A 17,852-nucleotide genomic window follows, 5' to 3' on the forward strand; every position below is an offset into this window, starting at 1 on the left:
GCTCCATTTGCTTTAGTCTGTATTATCATTTATTTTACTGTAAGTTTTCTGTACCAATTAAAGCCTGTCGCAAGATACATCTTCCTGATCATCTTTTGGGAAAATGTAAAGAGACAGGAACTAATGAAAGGAATGAAAGCAAATGTTTCACAGTAATAATGCTGTTTTCAGACGGTGAGAAATGAAGATCCTTTTTAAGACCGACCTACCCCAGTTTGTTTAAAACTAAACTGAACTTGAACTGATAAACTACTCTTTTGAGATTAACCTGAATAGTGTACATTCAGCAAAACACTGTAAATCTAAACATACCTGAATTGGAGTCAAACTTTGTTTCTGACCTGCAAAAGAAAATAAAAAGATCGTAAGTTACAAGAATTGTTTTATGCCATAAAAGCCATTTGTCATGCTGATCCCCCCAGGCAAATATCATCATTAGCAAGACTGTCTACCTCTGTACATTAATATTTAATGCATTCAAAGGCATTTGAACCCAAATAATAACTATTATCTTTAATATTTTGGGGTTTTTTTACAATGTAAAGTTACGAAGAATACATTTTAAGAGACAAATCACAAAATGAATGCAGAAAATAGAATATAAATTTAAACCAGGATTAGATTATATGCTGTGAATCGTGGCATACAGTTGTTCCTATGAAATAAATATTGTTTTCATTCATTTTCATTTTTGAAAAGTCATTAAGAGGATTTAATTTATTCATGAATGTTTCCAATCTATTTTTGAAGCAGATACCGTTTCATTAATGTCATATGTATTGTATCCAACGATCTGCACTTAATTGTACAACATCCTAGGAGGGTTTTGTTTGTGTGTGTCTTCAATTTACTTACTCTGCACATAGGAATAAGTGGTTTGATTTTCTTAAAAGTGGAAGGCGGGGGGTGGGAGAGAGGGAGAGAGGAAGGGAGCCAGACCTAAATTTTAACTTGTTTTAAAGTCTTTGCAAAAAGACAATGATGTGTGCATTATGCACCATTAGCTTTAGTCGTGCACTGCAGATTTTTCTCTCTCTAACAAGTAGTGTTTTCTTCTAAGGGCTTAGCACTTAGCAAATGAACCCTACAACCTGTATATTTAATAAAAGGAAGAAAAAATTAGCCCTTGTGGGAACATCATGTTTCAGATATAGGTTAATAATACTTGTAAATGAAGAAGCCTTTGAAGATCTCAATTCAACTGTGGGAAAACTTAAGTTGGGTAATTACTCTCAAGATGCTGCTGATGTGCTGTCAAGCAGAATTAACCCTATGACTAGGCCTATCTACACAATCTGCTATAAGACAGCATTGTCTGTATCGAGCTCTCGAACCAATTAACGGGCATGTTCCAATCAGATTTATATTGCTCACTAACAATCAGTTGTACACATGGTCATGGCTGTCACAGCAGGACACAAGGTCGGACCAGCAGGAGACCTGTTAAAGGATGTTACGTTGGCAGCAAAATCCATTTCCCCAGAAATTCTAAGGAGGAAGTACAATGTCGGATTCTTTTACATTGCATCAAGGAGGGGATGTATTTTGGGAAGTTACAGTCCCTCTTTTTTCAAAAATAAATGACCAAACCTGAAGAACTAATTGCAGATTTATTTTCTTATTTTATAAGCTTCTTCATGCAGGTACGTGTAGATGTATTTTAGACATACTTTATATATTTTACATAATTGGCACTGTAATTCCATACCAAAAATCTGTGCTACAGCAAAAAGATATCAATCATGATTTTAAAAATTATCACATTCACACTGTTAGTTACAGTTAAAGCCATCACAAAGGGAACAACTCCCTTCTCCCTTCCTGCTCATTCTCCACCTTCCCCCAGTGCTTACAATCTTTTATGTCTTAAATATAACCCTCAGGTGGTGAAAAGATGAAAGGGAAAAAACATAACTTATCTTCCTAATTGGTAAAGCACCACCAAAATCACTGAACAAAGAAAGTAAGTTACTGACGTGCCTTCAGAAATACCACCACCAGTGACTGCCCAGGGCACCAGCCTGTGCCCCTGTTTGGCAGTGCGTTTCTGTTGGTATTTACACCCAGCAGGGTAAAGTTTTCCACCTTGAAAAAAGTGCCTGCTGGTAACTGGGGGGGATTCCACTGGGTTCCAGGTAAAGCCACTTACTCAGGATTTTATTTACAATATTCTCCTCCAGCTGCAGTGTATCTGTCTAGACTGTTCTCTATTGCCCTTCACTGTATCAGCAACACCTCACTACCTACACAGTCGGAGGCAATGGACAAATCTTACCCTCAGCATCTGTTTAGCTGAACCATCAACTTCTCGCTGCCTGAATTCGAGATACTGGGTATTAGTTGGTCAAACAAAGACCCTAGTTCTGAGTCCACATGGCTTGGCATAGACATATGCACTGCAACTTGCAGCTTCAACAAACTGGTCCAGGGACGAAGATGGCAGACAGTACGTGGGGAGGAGGGTCACAAGAGTCACTGGGCACTGTAATGAGCACCAAAGCTCCAAACAGTCATAAATTACTGGACAACAAATCATAAAACTGATACAAGGTGATAAATCAATAGAACTTTGGCAACAGCAGAATAGCTATGAAAGAAAACGCGACATGGGAGGTTGCACTAGCAGCCATCAAGAGGAGAAGGGTCACCTACGTTATGGTCACCATGTCACCGTGGGAAAACAATGCAAAATTTAGGACATAGTATTATAGAAATTGTTAGAGATCTTAGAAAGGCACCAAAAAAAGGGAGGATAATAACGAAGCATCTTTGGCATGGCAAATAAGCAACAAGTAGCAGATAGAAGTGCTCTGCAAGAACACAAAGTTATCTTGAATACTTGAAGGGATGACAAAACTTCCAGCAACTTCAATGGAACCAGCACTTGTCCCTTAGATCTTCCAGTACGTACATCTTTTTCTTGACAGCACACTAGACAAAGGTATCAGAAACTCGTTGCGCATAGGTGTTAAAAATATGCATTGAAAAAATCACCAATAAATAGGGTAAAATTAAATCCTGAAAGTATGTTCCAAAGGGATGTTCTGCTACACACAAAAATATCCAGACTCCTTTATACTTTTAAAACTACATTAACTAGAAGGAAAAACTTCTCTGTGCATTGTTTGTTGTCACTGTACATATTCTGATATCCAACCTAAGCATCCTACCAGACAAGAGGCACCCTACGGAGCGAGGCACTGACTTTATAAACTGCTTTTTATCACTTATCACATCAAGAGGGGAAAAAAAAACACAACAGAGAATAGCTTTGTGCATATTTTCTCTACGTTTGACCCACAGGAGTATTGTGAAAGTCAGAGAATCACTCATAAATATCTTTGGAAAGAAGTTGATATGCTTAAACAGAGCAAGAGGGTATTTAAGAAGTGCTTTCCATTTCCAACTGTGATATGACTCAAATACACACAACACATGGCAATACAAATGCTAAGTAGCTCAACTACCAACACAGTATGAAAGGAAATAGTGAGCTACTGGATAGGTTTAGCTAAGGACAAGGTGCTGTAATACTTGTAAAGATCCCAGAAGTAATTAAATCAAACACAAACAATAAAATACACGATGGTCTCTTTATCTGTACTGCAAGGAGGTGCAGTATTTCAACCTGTTCCTTTTAAAAGGCACTTTAAACCAGATGCTTAGACTGCCAAGTACTGAGAGAGAAATGGAGTAATGATAATCACCATGTGTTCCTATAGTGTGAATTTAAACTACTGCCTTCCAAAGTATAACTGAACTGCAGTTGTTCAGTGCCACATACTATGGCGTGACCAGACACACTACAGCTGAAGCTAACACATCTGCTATTTGCCAGTGAAGTGGCCTTTTGGGAAGGAGAAAGGAAAGAGGACTTACTGCAGAACCTGTACTGTTGCGTTACAACCGCCTTTTGCTTTCACCCTTCTTGATGAAGTCTTTAACAGGTTTATGCAGGTTTTGCTGAAGCACAACATTGGGAACAGCCTTTGAGAGCCTGACAGCGCTCTCAGAAAGCACCTGGTGAAACATCTGCAGTTCTAATCCTTTCATTTTAACACTGAAGGAGTTACCGACTTCTCTTGGCTTTCTTATGACTCTGCATTAGCAGTTTATACCAGGTTGTTCCTTTGTAAAGTTCTGCTTCAAGATGCTAAACACAACATTGGTAGGGGTAGACATCCAAATACTACTCCCCTCTGAAAAGGACTTTGATTGAATAAAGGTCTGTTACAGTTGTAAAGATGATAGGTACAGCCTTGATACATCTTCATTTTCAAAGAACTTTATTCCATATTGGCATGGGCAGTTTGCTGAAGAGACCAGGATGCACTCCAAGCCAGCCAATGTACTGGCCCACATGACTAAGCAAAATAAAATCACTCCTCTCTCTTTCCCATTTGCCCCCAGTTGTACAGAAAATACCAAGTTGGAATATCAGAGATCTTAGCTATAGCACTGCTAACAAGCTAAAGAGGGCCAGGACAGAAATGCTCAGTTGTGAACATGTCCCTGGACACTGTGTTGGCTTGTATTATTCTCATGCGAACTAGCACTCTCCTAGACAGGACCTAGACCAGCTGCAGGGGAGACTTAGGCCAGGGACCATTCCCCACAACTAGAATGAACCAGGGCCACTCTGTTTCAGAGAGGAATTTAGGCTAACAAACACAAGCCATGTCTTGTCACTTGCCTTTAGGGCCAGAAAAGAGGCTTTGGTCCATTTTCTTTACAAGTATGGGCACAGCCCTTCTGAAAACACAAACCATTGCTTGGATGTGGTCACTGATCTTACTCATGAGCCCAAGCTCCAAATGACAAGCCAAGCTTCCAGAAAGAAAAACACAGCAGTATTCCAATGCAAAAATTAATACCTGATGTAACTATCCAGGAATTTATGAGACCTGCACCATCAGGGAATTTGAGAAGCCCCTGAGTGTTAAGAACCAAGTAGTTCCTCAGGCAGCAGAAGGAGCAAAGCTGGGCTTGCTGCTGCATTGTGGCCAGGGGACAGATCCCGTGGTGTCTAAGGTGGCAAAACTCTTCACAGGTACTTCCCAGAGCTGGACATTCATAATGCCTCTCTCTCTTCCACCCTCATGTGTATTCTCTGTTATAATACAATAATATATATATTATTTACAATAATATTATCTGGTATAATCTAATAATATAGTTGAACTCTTGTTCTGGTCTCCCCTCAGAGAGGGCTTGAATGTGATCTCTCTCCCGATCTCATGAAGGTTTTAAGAACTTAATATCTTTGAGGTTTAATAGCTACTCCCCTGCCAAATTTGGCTTAAATTGTCAAGTAGATTAAATGATAGTGTTTTATTATTAGGAAACGATTGACACATAGACAGCACAATGCTGTAAGCCTTACTTCCTTAGGAAGCCTGGTTAAAGATATATTTTTAATCTTGCTTTTCTAGGCTCAGAAAAAAAGATTGATTCACTGTTGATGGATGCTGTGACAGTTTCAGTTCTGCACATTGATGAAAAGCCAAATTCAAAAAGGACATTTTAACATCAATTTAATGTGAGAGTTATAAACAGATAAATGAAGAAATCTACAGCTTTTGCAGTCATACTACACCCTAGCTGATTTTTACTTCATGTACATACATACACATAGTAAAGCATAAGGTAGGTTAAGACCAGCTGAAAATTATTTCTTCCAATCAGGGTGACTGATGAACAGTCAATACAAAGCAGTGTGAATTGCAAATGGGAAATTACGTATCAGACTTAAAAGTTTCCAAAGAAACCACTGAAATTTTAACAGTGAAAATATCAGTGAAATTCTTAGTAAAATCAGTGGATGTTATCTATACAAATCTCTAGTATTATGGTAATCTTTGTATTTCCTTTTATTTCTAAGAACCTTCAACAAGGATCTGCAATTCAGCTGTGCTCAGCAATAAGTAAAACAAAACAATTTCACAAGCTTGTCTCAATGAGATACTGAAATATTTAAAATGTTACATTTAAAGTCCCCTTTTCCTTCTTATTTGAATCCTAACATGTTTCTCCTAGGAAATCTACATCAGTATTTGCCTTCTGGAAAGGATACCTGTGGATATGTCCTTTGCCTAGCAAACTGTGCGATCCCTCATATTTCTCCACTTGTTTTCACTGCTGGAGATGGTATTATCCAGAGAACACATGCAAAAGGAAATCTCAGGTTTGCTGTTGCATTGGCTTGTAGCTGGCAGTCTCATCTGACTTGCTCCCTGCACAGCCAGTCTCCTCAGCCTGCAGTAATTCAGATGGTGCCTTACTACATTTGTGGGCAGCAACTAGCTCACTACAATAGAGGTAATCTGTTGAAAAACACCAAGACCAGGTGGCTTGTGGATCAAGGTAAAAATTGAGATGAAGTGTTTTTTGTTTTCTATGCTTGCTCTTGCTCTCCTAATCCTTAACATAAAAATCTTTCCACACTTCATTGCTTATATGAGGGTAGTGAAATGAACGTTCAGCACCAGCAAAGAAGCTCCCAGTTAGAGGATATTAAAAACTACCCGTGAGTCGGTTAGGAGCGCAGAATCATTTGCTATAATGACTGCAGCTCCTCTGTGCTACACTTGCCAAGTATCCAGTGACAGAAGCCCTTCCCCAAGAGCCACCCAGCAGCTGTACCCAAGGACAGAATGGCACCATTCTTGCTCCAAGGGGCTCCTAAGGACCAGGAGGACAAAGTCCTGTTCCAAACCACCACAGAAATTAGCAATCACCAGGTCAAGCTCCAGCGATGGCCCTATGCTACAGCTGTGATAAGTTGTACACATCTTAGCACATTTTCAGCACTCAGGTAGGATCAGATGCGGATTCAGTATTCAGGTACATTCAGATGTGGAAGATGCTATGGGCTGTAATCACAAAGCAGTTTTACTGCAGGGACTGCAGTAAATACAGCATTCATTTAGGTGGTCACCTTCAGAGGTGGATTAAACCTCCAGATTCTAGGTGGCTCTGAGGAAGACGGCCACTCTGCTATCTTGATTTTTGGTGAGATGATCAGGAGTGTGTAAGAATTTGTCATCCAGCACGGATATGGCAGACTCAAAAGAATATCTGGTTTCAGCCAAAAAATGATGAAGCAAGAAGAAACCAATGCTTGATAACAACTTTACTAATTTTTAACTCCATCAGCCTTTTCTAGGGACAGTCACAAAAAATTGCAGAAACTCTTGCAAGTTTTAAGATCCTCAAGCTTCCTGGAGCTACACAATACCTAATAAAAATCTGGGTTTGGATGAGAACTGTCTGGTAATACTGCCTGATGACTGATTGAGCCAGAAGTGTGGCCAGGTGGCCAAGAAGGCCAACAGCATCCTGATTTGTATCAGTAATAGTGTGGCCAGCAGGACTAGGGAAGTGATCGTCCCCTTGTACTCGGCACTGGTGAGGCCACACTTCGAGTATTGCATTCAGTTTTGGTCCCCTCACTACAAGACACTGATGTGCTGGAGTGTGGACAAAAAAAGAGCAACAGAGCTGGTGGAAGAGTCTAGAGCACAAGTCTTATGAGGAGCTGCTGAAGGAACTCAGGTTGTTTAACCTGGAGCAAAGGAGGCTCAGGGGAGACCTTGTCAGTCTCTACAACTACCTGAAAGAGAAAACAGCCTCAAGTTGTAGCAGGGGAGGTTTAGATTGGGTATTAGGAAAAATTTCTTCACCAGAAGGGTTGTCAAGCATTGGAACAGGCTGCACAGGGAAGTGGTTGAGTCACCATCCCTGAAGGTATTTGAAAGACATATACATGTGGCATTTAGGGACATGGTTTAGTGGTGGACTTGGCAGTGCTAGGTTAACGTTTGGACTCTATGATCTTAAAGATCTTTCACAACCTAAATGATTCTATGATGCTATGATTACTATGCTGGCAAGAGCCAACTTACTCCAAACAAATGTTATTAAACAGAAGCTGCTGGTTTTGACAAAGTTTTGTGAGGAAATTAACAAGTCAGTCAGGGTGGACAAAATAGCTCAAGCTATTATATCTTCTTAGAGACACTACAAGAGTTACTTCATATGGGCTTTCCTAGCCAGAGAGCCAGTGCTGGTTTGTCATTTGGCCTGCTAAAAGGATACAAAGATTATTAAGAAAGTTTAAAGACCATTAAATAAGCACTCAGCACTGTGGTAAGGAAATTCCTTGTATAGATCTAGCTTGGTGACTGAAATCCTCCCTTGTGTTGTGAGGACAAGAGTGGTACAATGCTAATAGCACTGCAATATTGCCCAGACACGCTTTGCGTTTCTCATGATTTGATTTTGGATGTCTGAGAGATGTTGAGAAGACCTGACACAGTTCAACAAAAATCAAATGAAAACATGACATGAATAAGGGTGTTGCTATTTCTCCTAGCGCATGTTCAGAAGAACCAACATTACCAAGAATTCCTTCCAGGAAGCAATAAAGGCAGCAGTGAGTGATTTATGAAGACTTGGCAATTCATTCCTTGGCCCTAAAAATTGGAAACTGACACAACAATAATATTTCTTTTTTCAAAAGGAAATCATTCTCCCAGGCTTCCCAGTTCCCATCTATACCACATCTTTCTCACACAGTCCTGCATATGGTAAAGGACATGACCGTGGTTTATTAAATATGGAATAGCTCCTCTCCTGTGGCAGTAGCACGAGTCGTGGATTTCACTCAGGTCCATTCTAGCCTTCTCTTGCCATAGCTGTGGACAGAATGGTATTTTTGCACAGTGTACAAGAAAATGCCTTGAAAATATTAAAGTAGGTGCAATCTTGCAAGTACCCTTGGCCCTTACAAAATGCTGAGGATTTGAGTGGTGTAGGTGTCTCTGTGAACTGATACAGAAACACAGAACTCTGCTGCAGAGCCTGTCCAGCCATGATAAATGAGGCTCACAAAAAATTAACATGAGCTGGTATAGCTGATGAGTATGAGGGTTTTTTCTTTGGCCATCTAGTTTTCTATCATCAGATCAATGTGTTGCATCGGGACATGTTCCAGCCATGCCAGGTGAGGTCCAGTGAAATGGAAGCCATGAAAAAAACACCTTAGGGAAGGGTGAGGTAGCAGGGCTGCTTCTTTTAGCATAAGCCTGCAGCTAGTAACACCAAACCACATCAGGGCTGGCTTGGAGAAAAGGAGGTCCTTGAGATTAGTTTATTGTCTGTCTCATTTATTGCTTTCTTTAGGCAGCTGTACTGGGATGTAGGAGAATGTCTGGCGTGAAAGTTCAGAGATGAAACAATTAGATTCAATGGCATGATTATGGATTTTATGTGTGAGGCACCTTTGATTGTGGAAAAAGTTAAAGCTTGTCCTCCATAAAGCCTGGGAGGTTTCTCATACCAGTAGTACAAATAGGTAGATGAAGAGATGTTAAATTCCTAATTGTTTCTTTTATCTTTCCTGTGATAGAGACAGAGTTCTGTTTTAAAGACATACCAAAAGCAGGTCTTTCATCTGGAGTGTAAAATTCATGTGTTCCCTGACCCCATGTGTCACATGGTAATGAAACAACGTAAATCAGAAATGTTAAAAGTTGAAGTTTGTTAATATTACTGCTGAAGCTCCAGTCTCCTTCCTGGTTAAACTGACAGTTCCACAGTCCAAATATATATATATTTACAGATTACAACAACACAAACAAAAAAAATTAATGGACACCCAATGAGTGGCAAATCAAAAAAAATTAATGGACACCCAATGAGTGGCAAATGGAAATGCAAGTTTCAGGTTACTATCTGGAAATTAAGAAAAAAAACACAAAAAAGCCACCACAAAAACAACTTGCATTTTAAATGGGGCAATGGACCTTCTTTATATTGTACTACCACCTCACTCCTAAGAAAATACTTTGATGATTTACACTCTGTGGGGAAAATTTAGTAAATAGCATACATTTTACATTCTCTTATCTATGTTTCGTTCTCACTTCTGTAGCTGTCTGAGCTGAAGCAGTCACCAAGATATAGAAATGTATCTTCCCTAGTTGAGGAAGACATTATATACTGATATTTTGGGGTCAGTAAACAAAAGAAGATGGACCCCTATCAGCCTGTTCATTTGTTCCCACCCTTGCCAGCCACCTCAGAACAACTGGCTGAATTGGATGTAGACCAGAGGTGGCAAGAGCTCACAAAGTAACACAACGACTTTGGGGAGACTGTGCTAAGGCCAGTCCAGCCTTGGGACAAAATAAGCAAGGTGTTTTTTTCAGGTGCCCACTGGCCTGGGATTTATTAAAAATAAAAACCGACTTCCGTCTTTTCCTCTCCCTCCTCCCATAAAATCCATGGGGAGTCTCAAAGAGAATCTGAAAACAGGGACATTTCCATATAGCTCATTTCACATAGAGAAATCCAACTCATTAACTCAAAAAAGTCAAGACTATGCCAAAGCATACTGCACACTTGAGATAATCACAAGAAAGTCTCATATTGCAGTTTTTTCCCATATTAAATGGATTGTGAAAGCAACTGGAAACTAGTTCGCGTTCATTTATGTGAACTACTGCTGTCCAAATCTCACCCCGCAAAAAACCCTACTCTTTCTCCAGCAGACGACAGAAAGGAAGCCAGTCTTGAAGGTAGGTGAAATCCTGGCTCCACTTGCCAAATCTGAATTGACTTCAACAGGGCCAGGATTTCCTCCATAAAGATTTAGCTATGGTAAGCAGGGGGATGTCTAAATGGCAGAGTAGAAAACCAGGTTATGGAGACTTTAGATCCCTACTTTTTACCCTCAAGCCAAGCATCACAGTAACATATGACATGAGAATATTGCCTTGGCTGAGTTTGTAACAATCAGTTTTCCAGCTCAAAAGATTCACATTATTACTGAAGTTTCTGCAGGTAATCCTCCTACCAGAGGAATCAAACGTAACAGAGATGAAGTGCTTCTTTCATCTTTACAGACAGTCTCTTGAGAACAACTATCACTGCCACATCTGGTGATTCTGGAGCTACATCAGTTTTATTTTCCTTTGTAACCTATTAGTGACCCAATTTTCTCTGTTATTAGCACTATCCTGACCATCCTGCTTCATGCTGCTATAAAGGTACCTCTTCAAGTGAGAGGGACTGTGTCAGTGTGAACTGAGAGAAAAAACAAGCAAAAAAAAATTGAATTCTTCATCAGAATGAACACAAGCAGCCAGAAATAAGAAAAAACACATAAACAACTGAATCTATGCAGAACAATGCAGCGATTGAGAGAATTCAGTCAACACTGCTTCTAACAACAAAGTTAGGGCCATAATTCCCACGGTACTTCTAAAGAGTATTTTTCATGCAAGACACAAAAGTTACTATTTCTTTCTTAATCTTTGCCTCAGTTCCTAACGCAGCTCTCTGTGTGTCCCATTTAATGGGATGGATGAAAATTCAGTAAGTAATGCAATTTTCCTGAGTTCTGTTTTCTTAGCTTCTTGAATTCCAAAAAAGCATCTACTTTTTTCTCCATTATCAGATACAATGCTGTAGCATGGATGCAGCATCACCATCCAGGATCCAAATCTTAAAGCTACCTGTGAATAATGCTAACAGATAAAACTCAGTATCTATCAGTGTAGTGAAAGACTGTGTTACAATTACTTGACATGGCTGCATATGAAAAAAAAAAAATTACTATATTGTTTCTATCAAACTACCTATTTTACGTTAATATTTTCTTACTATCTTATTTACTAAATTTTTTTATCTTCACTGTAGGACTTATTTTACTATAGCTTTATTATTTACACTGCTTCTCTTATATCCCTTATCAATTTGAATTACTTAAATGATCTTATGAAATTACATAAGTACTGGAATATACACAAGATTACATGGGAACACAGCACATAAACTAAGAGACAGAAATCTCAAAACTATATTTAGCATACTCACTTGAATAAAGGAGTCCCACAAACAACACATTTGTATATTCCTTGAGCTTTATGATGTGTGTACTCCCCCTCAAAGGCACTGGGAAAACAACAACACTACATTTTAAAAATAAATAAAGGAATCTGGGGGTTTTTTAATTATTAAATTAGCTAAGACTTTAGAAAAAAGTTACAGAAAGAACCCACTATTTAAAAGTTGGCAGTTGTTTTTTATTAAAAGCAGCAAATAAAGCAGGCACAAGCAAAGGGGAATGTCCTCATTAGTGTGCCTCAGGTGTTATGTATCATGCAAGAGGAAGCGAGTTGTCCCACAGTTCAGAGGACAGAACAACAAAAAGGGAAAAAGCAGAATCTTCCCCTATTTGGCAAGCGAAACGTAAGTTTTTGTAAACACGGCTTGTTTGACATGTAGCTCGACCTGACGCACTTCGCTAGGTCTGTCTTTGGGAAGTGTGTTGGTGGTGGGCTCAGCTGCTAAGGCAGAGGTGTGAAGCGCCTGGGTGCCTGCCGCCTGGGAGCTGCGAAGCCGTGCTGCTGGGTCAGGCCGCGATGGGCTGCCGGGGCGACAGAGGCATTGTAGCTGAAAATGAAATAATTGGTCCACGATTTCAAGCTGTGTGCGCCTTACATTTTTAGTTGAAAAGCAATATTACAGCTTTAAGGGAATATTTTTCTAAGTTAACAATCTAAAAGGCTAGGAGGTCATTCATCTAATACGAATCAGCTGTGCTAGCCCAACAAAAAGCCTATGTGCTCGGCAGCTTGTTTTTATTATCCTTTCACCCTTTTTATGAGGTCCAATTTTTTTTTATAAACAGGATTTTTAAGAATGACCTAATCTCCGATTGTTTGTGTGCATTAAATCACGTTGTTGGTCCCGTACACAAGAGCGAGGAGGGCCAGGGGGAAGGCAGGCCTCCCGGCAGAGGCCAATGTCCCCCCTGCCCCTCCGGGGCTGCGGGAGGACGAAGGGGGCTGGGGCGGGCAAGGGGACCATCCTTGCTGTCCCCCCCTCAGCAAATTCAGCCACCGGTACGCGGTGTCAGGAAGAGTGCTGCCGATTAACCAGGACCCCACGTGCGGTGGAGAGCTCTTTCAGGTCATGAATGAAAACAAGCAGTTACATCATTAGGATGTTTGGAGCAGAGGTAAAGCCAGGGCCTTATGCCAAGCTCCGTGGTATAAATTAGACAACAAAAAATGGCTAGGCCTTGGCAAGTTACCTTCATGCTGGAATCAGCTGAGAGAGAGACTTTATTCACTAAAAACAGTCTTGGAAGTGAGTCCTTTTTTTTTCCCTCCAGGAGTCAAGGCTGGCTTCCAGCGACTAAAGCCATGTGAGGGCAGTTATTGAAAATTTTTCACATTCCAACCACAAATGAGCCAATAAATACCTTCTCCACATGTGCTTCAAAAAGAAATTGGAGTGGAGTGGAAAAGAACTAAATTATGCTACCTTCCTTCTGCAGCCAAAACGTCTATACTTACAATGGCCACCTTCAAAACTCCAGCCTCCTGGCACAGGGCCATTTCCCTCGTGGTTCTGCTAACTGCGGTGTCTTCCAAAAAAAGTGTACCTAAACCGCTATTACTTCCACACATTTTGTAGTAAACTAAAACAGACTCTAAACATGAGCCCGGTGACTTTATAAGACATGCAGCGTTCATTAGAAGGAAAAAGTCACACAAGACCCTTGGCTCCTGCCCCTGTGCTGCAGATGGTTGTCTCTGCAGTGGTGTTAATTTGTAGGGGTTAGTAAACAAGTGCAGAAATCCTGGGGGAAAAAAACAAAACAAAACAAAACAAAACCAACAGCTTGGTGGGGAAGGTGAGGAAGCACCAGTAAGAGGAGGGGGAGAAAAGAAAGATGCCTGTGTTTTGAGGACTGTGTTTCCTTTGTCCTGCCTTACCTTTCAGTCCCCTTCTCCTGAGTGACATGGTACTGCAAGGGTGTCAGCCGCTTCCTCAGCTCCTCCTGGGAAAAGACCACCTTACAGTCCTTTTTATCCCTACATGACCCTGCAAAGGGAGAGGATATGGGAGAAGGAGCCTTTTTAGCTTAAATCCTGAATAATTGCTTTGGCAGACGGCCACAGCATAGCTTCTGCATTCACTTGTCAATGACCAGACCGGTCCCTAATGCACGAAGAATGGCTCAGCTGAACTGCAGCTGATTATTTCTTCAAATCCAAGTTTAAAAAAGAATTTTGCTTGAGAGCCAGGTGATTCCACTGGAGCAGTGACAATGTGCTACAGCCAAAGCCCTTTGGTGTGTTATACACTAAACTGTTGCACACACAGTCATTCACAAGAAAGTAACATTTTTCCCACCAATAAAAAAAAATTCTGCAAAAAAAGAACAACTACAGCTGAAACGTTCTTTACAAGACATCTATATTGGAGACTTACGGTAATGGGCATATGATGTTCAGCCACAACATCCAACAATTTCACTACCCTTTAAAGTAGCTGAAAAACAATTCTAGATCTTCAGAATTCCAGTAAGGTTGATTTAACTTCTAGTCGCATCCTTGTCCTTTTACTTTGTACATTAACCATTCCATTTTTTCACTGCTGAAGCACTAGAATGGGAGCCCTGAGGAGCATATCAGGTTTTTTCATGCACAAAGCTGTACAAGGTTCAACAATAAACTTGTCATAAAAAATTAGGGTTGCTATTGAAATTACTCTCCTTTGAAAATCTCATCTTATGCCTTGCTTAGTTTACACAGAAAATCCAATGAGTACATAGGGATTACTGTAAAAAAAATCTGTACAGTGCAAAAATTCACATCACATCAGGGAAGAAAAAAATAACAGTAAGGTTGCTTTTGAGAATGAAAACTCCCAAAGTAGTAACAGAAATTGCCACATATTCAAATAACTTTGATAATTGCTTGCAAAAATTAGCTGACAAAATATGGCAGGGAAAAAGCACTCTAATTATGACAGTAATTAAAATATGGTACAATTAGAAATAAACAGTCCTGACAAAAGTATTTTTTGATAGTAATGTATATAGACTCATAAAAAGACCAATTGTGTTCCCAAAGTAGAGGGAACAGAGCTACCCATCTGTATGTCATTTAGTACAGGAGAGGCAATGGCAGGTTTAAATTACATGGTATTGGATTGCAATTTCCTAACATTGGATGCTTTTCTGCTTTTTTACCTTGAGTCATTACTAAGGAGTGTTCATAAAAAGTAGCTTAAAGCACAGATGCTTGCAAATCATTTAAGAAAAGATGTTTCTTTCTTCCTCTCCCTCTTCTCATTTTTTTAATGTGTGGGGGTGGGTGAATAGGAGAGAGAGAAAAAGAATAATGCTGTTGGTTACTACTGACTAACCCTAGGAAGTATTTTCAAGAAGAAAAAAGTAAAATTGAAAACATCTGATTGAAGTAAATAGTGCAAACATAAAAAGCTTTACTAGTGAAAGAAAGGTATTGAAAAGCGACTTTATTTCATAGATTAGAAATTACTTTTGATCTAAACATTCTTAAAAACAGATTGTTTTCCACTCTGAGCCATCTCATTAGCTGTGCTGCAGAGCCTTCGTTTTAATGGCAAGCTTTGAAAGAGCACTGCTGTATGCCTTTGTTAGCTTCAATCTTATTTGGGAGAGGGATAAAGATTTCATTCCAGGTCTCTTTGTTTGTCTTTCAAGAACCACTAAAGCAGTATTCACACAAATTTTGCAGGAATGTGCCCTGTGCCATAGCTTACAAATTATTTGGTTTTGGTGCACTTAAAGGTCACCTTCCAAATTAGCAAAATTTTCCTACATCCTGGCTTTTCAACCTTAAATGTAAATATTGTTTCCTAACTGTAAGTGAGGTTTGTTCTTTATAACATTTGGTTGCTTATTTAAAGATGTCAAATGTTGGAGGTTTTTATTCTCTGAATGTGCAGGGCCCTAGGACTAGTAAGTCTTTCAAAGTATAGCTAACAAGGAAAGGAAGCATATGCATTATATAAATACCTATTGTTATGTTGCATTACGCAGCTCAGAAAGAAACTGTTTGAGAGGCAGTCTTTCATCTGTAATTTCAGTACTAAAAGTAGTCTAGAGAGCAGCAAAGAATCTTACAAACCAACAGATCATCACTTTTAAAAATATCTACCAATTATTTTTTAAAATAATTCTATTTGCTGTTTAGATGTTGAAAAAAAACAAACTAAGCGTAACTTCACTTTGGAAAAAGTCAGAGGAAATACTGAATGTTTCAAAGAATGGTCAGTATTCCCTCTTTACTCTCCTTGAGTAAAGGATTTAGAAATTCAGTGTTCTTCATTCAATGGGCTCACTACATGCAGAAGAAAATTTCTATATGCCACTTGATCCACGGCATAGATTAGGAGTAGGAAATGTGTTACAATTTTTTTCCTCCATTGTTTTTAATAATTAACTGTGTGTTTTACCATACAGACAAGTATTTATGTCTACAGGGGAATTTAGCACTGGGGTAAACTGCAACCTACCCCAACAAAGGACTCTCCAGGTTTGTAATTTAATAGAATATACATCAGCAAAAAGCTATAGTTGCACTACAAATCCTAAAAGAAATATTTTGACCCAGCCTTTAGCATTCAAGAACAGTCTTATTCGATTAATTGAACTTATTATTTAACTGCTAGCAACAAAAAAATAGCTCAGTAGATTGATTGCACTATTTCCATATTGCCAAAGAACCAAGGAGATAAAGCAAGACTCACTCCTGACTGCAGAGGATGTAAGGATATGTTACCTGAAACAGGGCTAGCCTACAAGCCTCAATAAAATGCAATGAATTCTAAAAATTACTGGATATGATTCCAGGAATACAGTCCTTTGGTTAGGAAAAAAATTACAGGCAAGAGGAGCAAAAGTGCTCAACTTGCTGTACAAGAGTAGCTGCTTCCATTTTTTCAACTGTTCCTTCATAGCATATAGAAGATGTCTGCTATGTTCAAGACAGCTGTCTGTTGCTAAAGCATACATAAATAGCATAAAGCTACATAAATACATGCCCAATATGAGAGAAACTGCCACTAGTAATGCAGCTGTCATCAAAGCTGTTATTAAAGCAGAGAATAAAGGTGCTAGCTCACCACCTTCTTCGGTCTGGTTCCCCAAAGAAGGGACCACGTATGGGCTATGGAAAGGGTTCCCATACAGGCAACAAACTTCTTCAGCATCTCAGGCATAAAGGCAGGGTCCCAGTTCATTTGCAAATTATGGAGTTCGAGGCAGAAGAGAAAAAAGGTCATCAGTTTTATAAACAGCATGACATCAGCGTGATTACATTAAGGGTGAGATGAAATTAAATACACAGTGACAGTAACACTGGATCTGTATTAGGACTCTAAATTGGATCTCACTCGTTCTCTGGAGGTGATTCTTTCAGCAGTGACTTTTAGAAGAGCCTGGGACAGTTATGTTCCTAACTCCAGTTAGATCCCGCTGTTAGGAGAGGGGAACGCCAGCCTAGAAGGGCAGACAAAACTCCCTTTACATTCCACTGTAGGATCGGAGGCCAGATTAAATCTCTCTAATCAGTGCTCCTTGGTGCCTTCGTTGAAGTCGGCGCTCATTAGAAGAGCCGTGCGCAGGCAACTGTTCCACAAACAAGCACCAGCGTTTCCGCTTGAGGCCACCAGCCTTCAGCCTTTTGCCAGCAGCTACAGCAGTGCTGAAAGCCGTTAAGATCCTGGAGCAGGGTGGAAGGCTTTGCGAAGAAAAGGCCAGTTCACAAATCTTAATGCATGAACATTGAAAAAAAGCTGAGGAGGGTGAAACAAACACCAAGAGAAACCCTTTTGGAGCCTTTGTGGCATTCCTGTGCTTAGGAATGGCTTTTGTGAAAAGCAATGCAATGCACACGGACATTTACAATTCACCTGCAGACTGCAGGCATTTCAGAGTTCAGCTCGAGTCCTCCTCTGTACGAACTGAATGAACAGCAAGTATTTTCTGGGTGTTGACCTGATAA

The 17,852-nt window shown here is 39.8% G+C and overlaps 1 protein-coding gene across 6 annotated transcripts in view; it reads right to left on the reverse strand.

The window, feature by feature from the left end:
• The window catches only part of MSRB3 (methionine sulfoxide reductase B3), an 85,937-nt gene that overhangs the window by 38,755 nt on the left and 29,330 nt on the right, over window positions 1–17,852 (reverse strand). For 5 of the 6 annotated variants that reach the window (XM_042793241.1, XM_032999927.2, XM_032999928.2 and 2 more), the window contains 3 exons: window positions 13,791–13,899; window positions 11,881–11,958; window positions 313–341 (listed from right to left, as the gene is read on the reverse strand). In XM_042793241.1, the coding sequence (XP_042649175.1) occupies window positions 313–341; window positions 11,881–11,958; window positions 13,791–13,899 (216 nt within the window). The remainder of the gene's footprint in view (window positions 1–312; window positions 342–11,880; window positions 11,959–13,790; window positions 13,900–17,852) is intronic. The other variant, XM_032999926.2, reaches the window with a different exon arrangement.

This window comes from Tyto alba, unplaced genomic scaffold (genome assembly GCF_018691265.1).
Source record: "Tyto alba isolate M040663 unplaced genomic scaffold, T.alba_DEE_v4.0 Super-Scaffold_2, whole genome shotgun sequence".
In the NCBI taxonomy this organism is placed as follows: domain Eukaryota; kingdom Metazoa; phylum Chordata; class Aves; order Strigiformes; family Tytonidae; genus Tyto; species Tyto alba.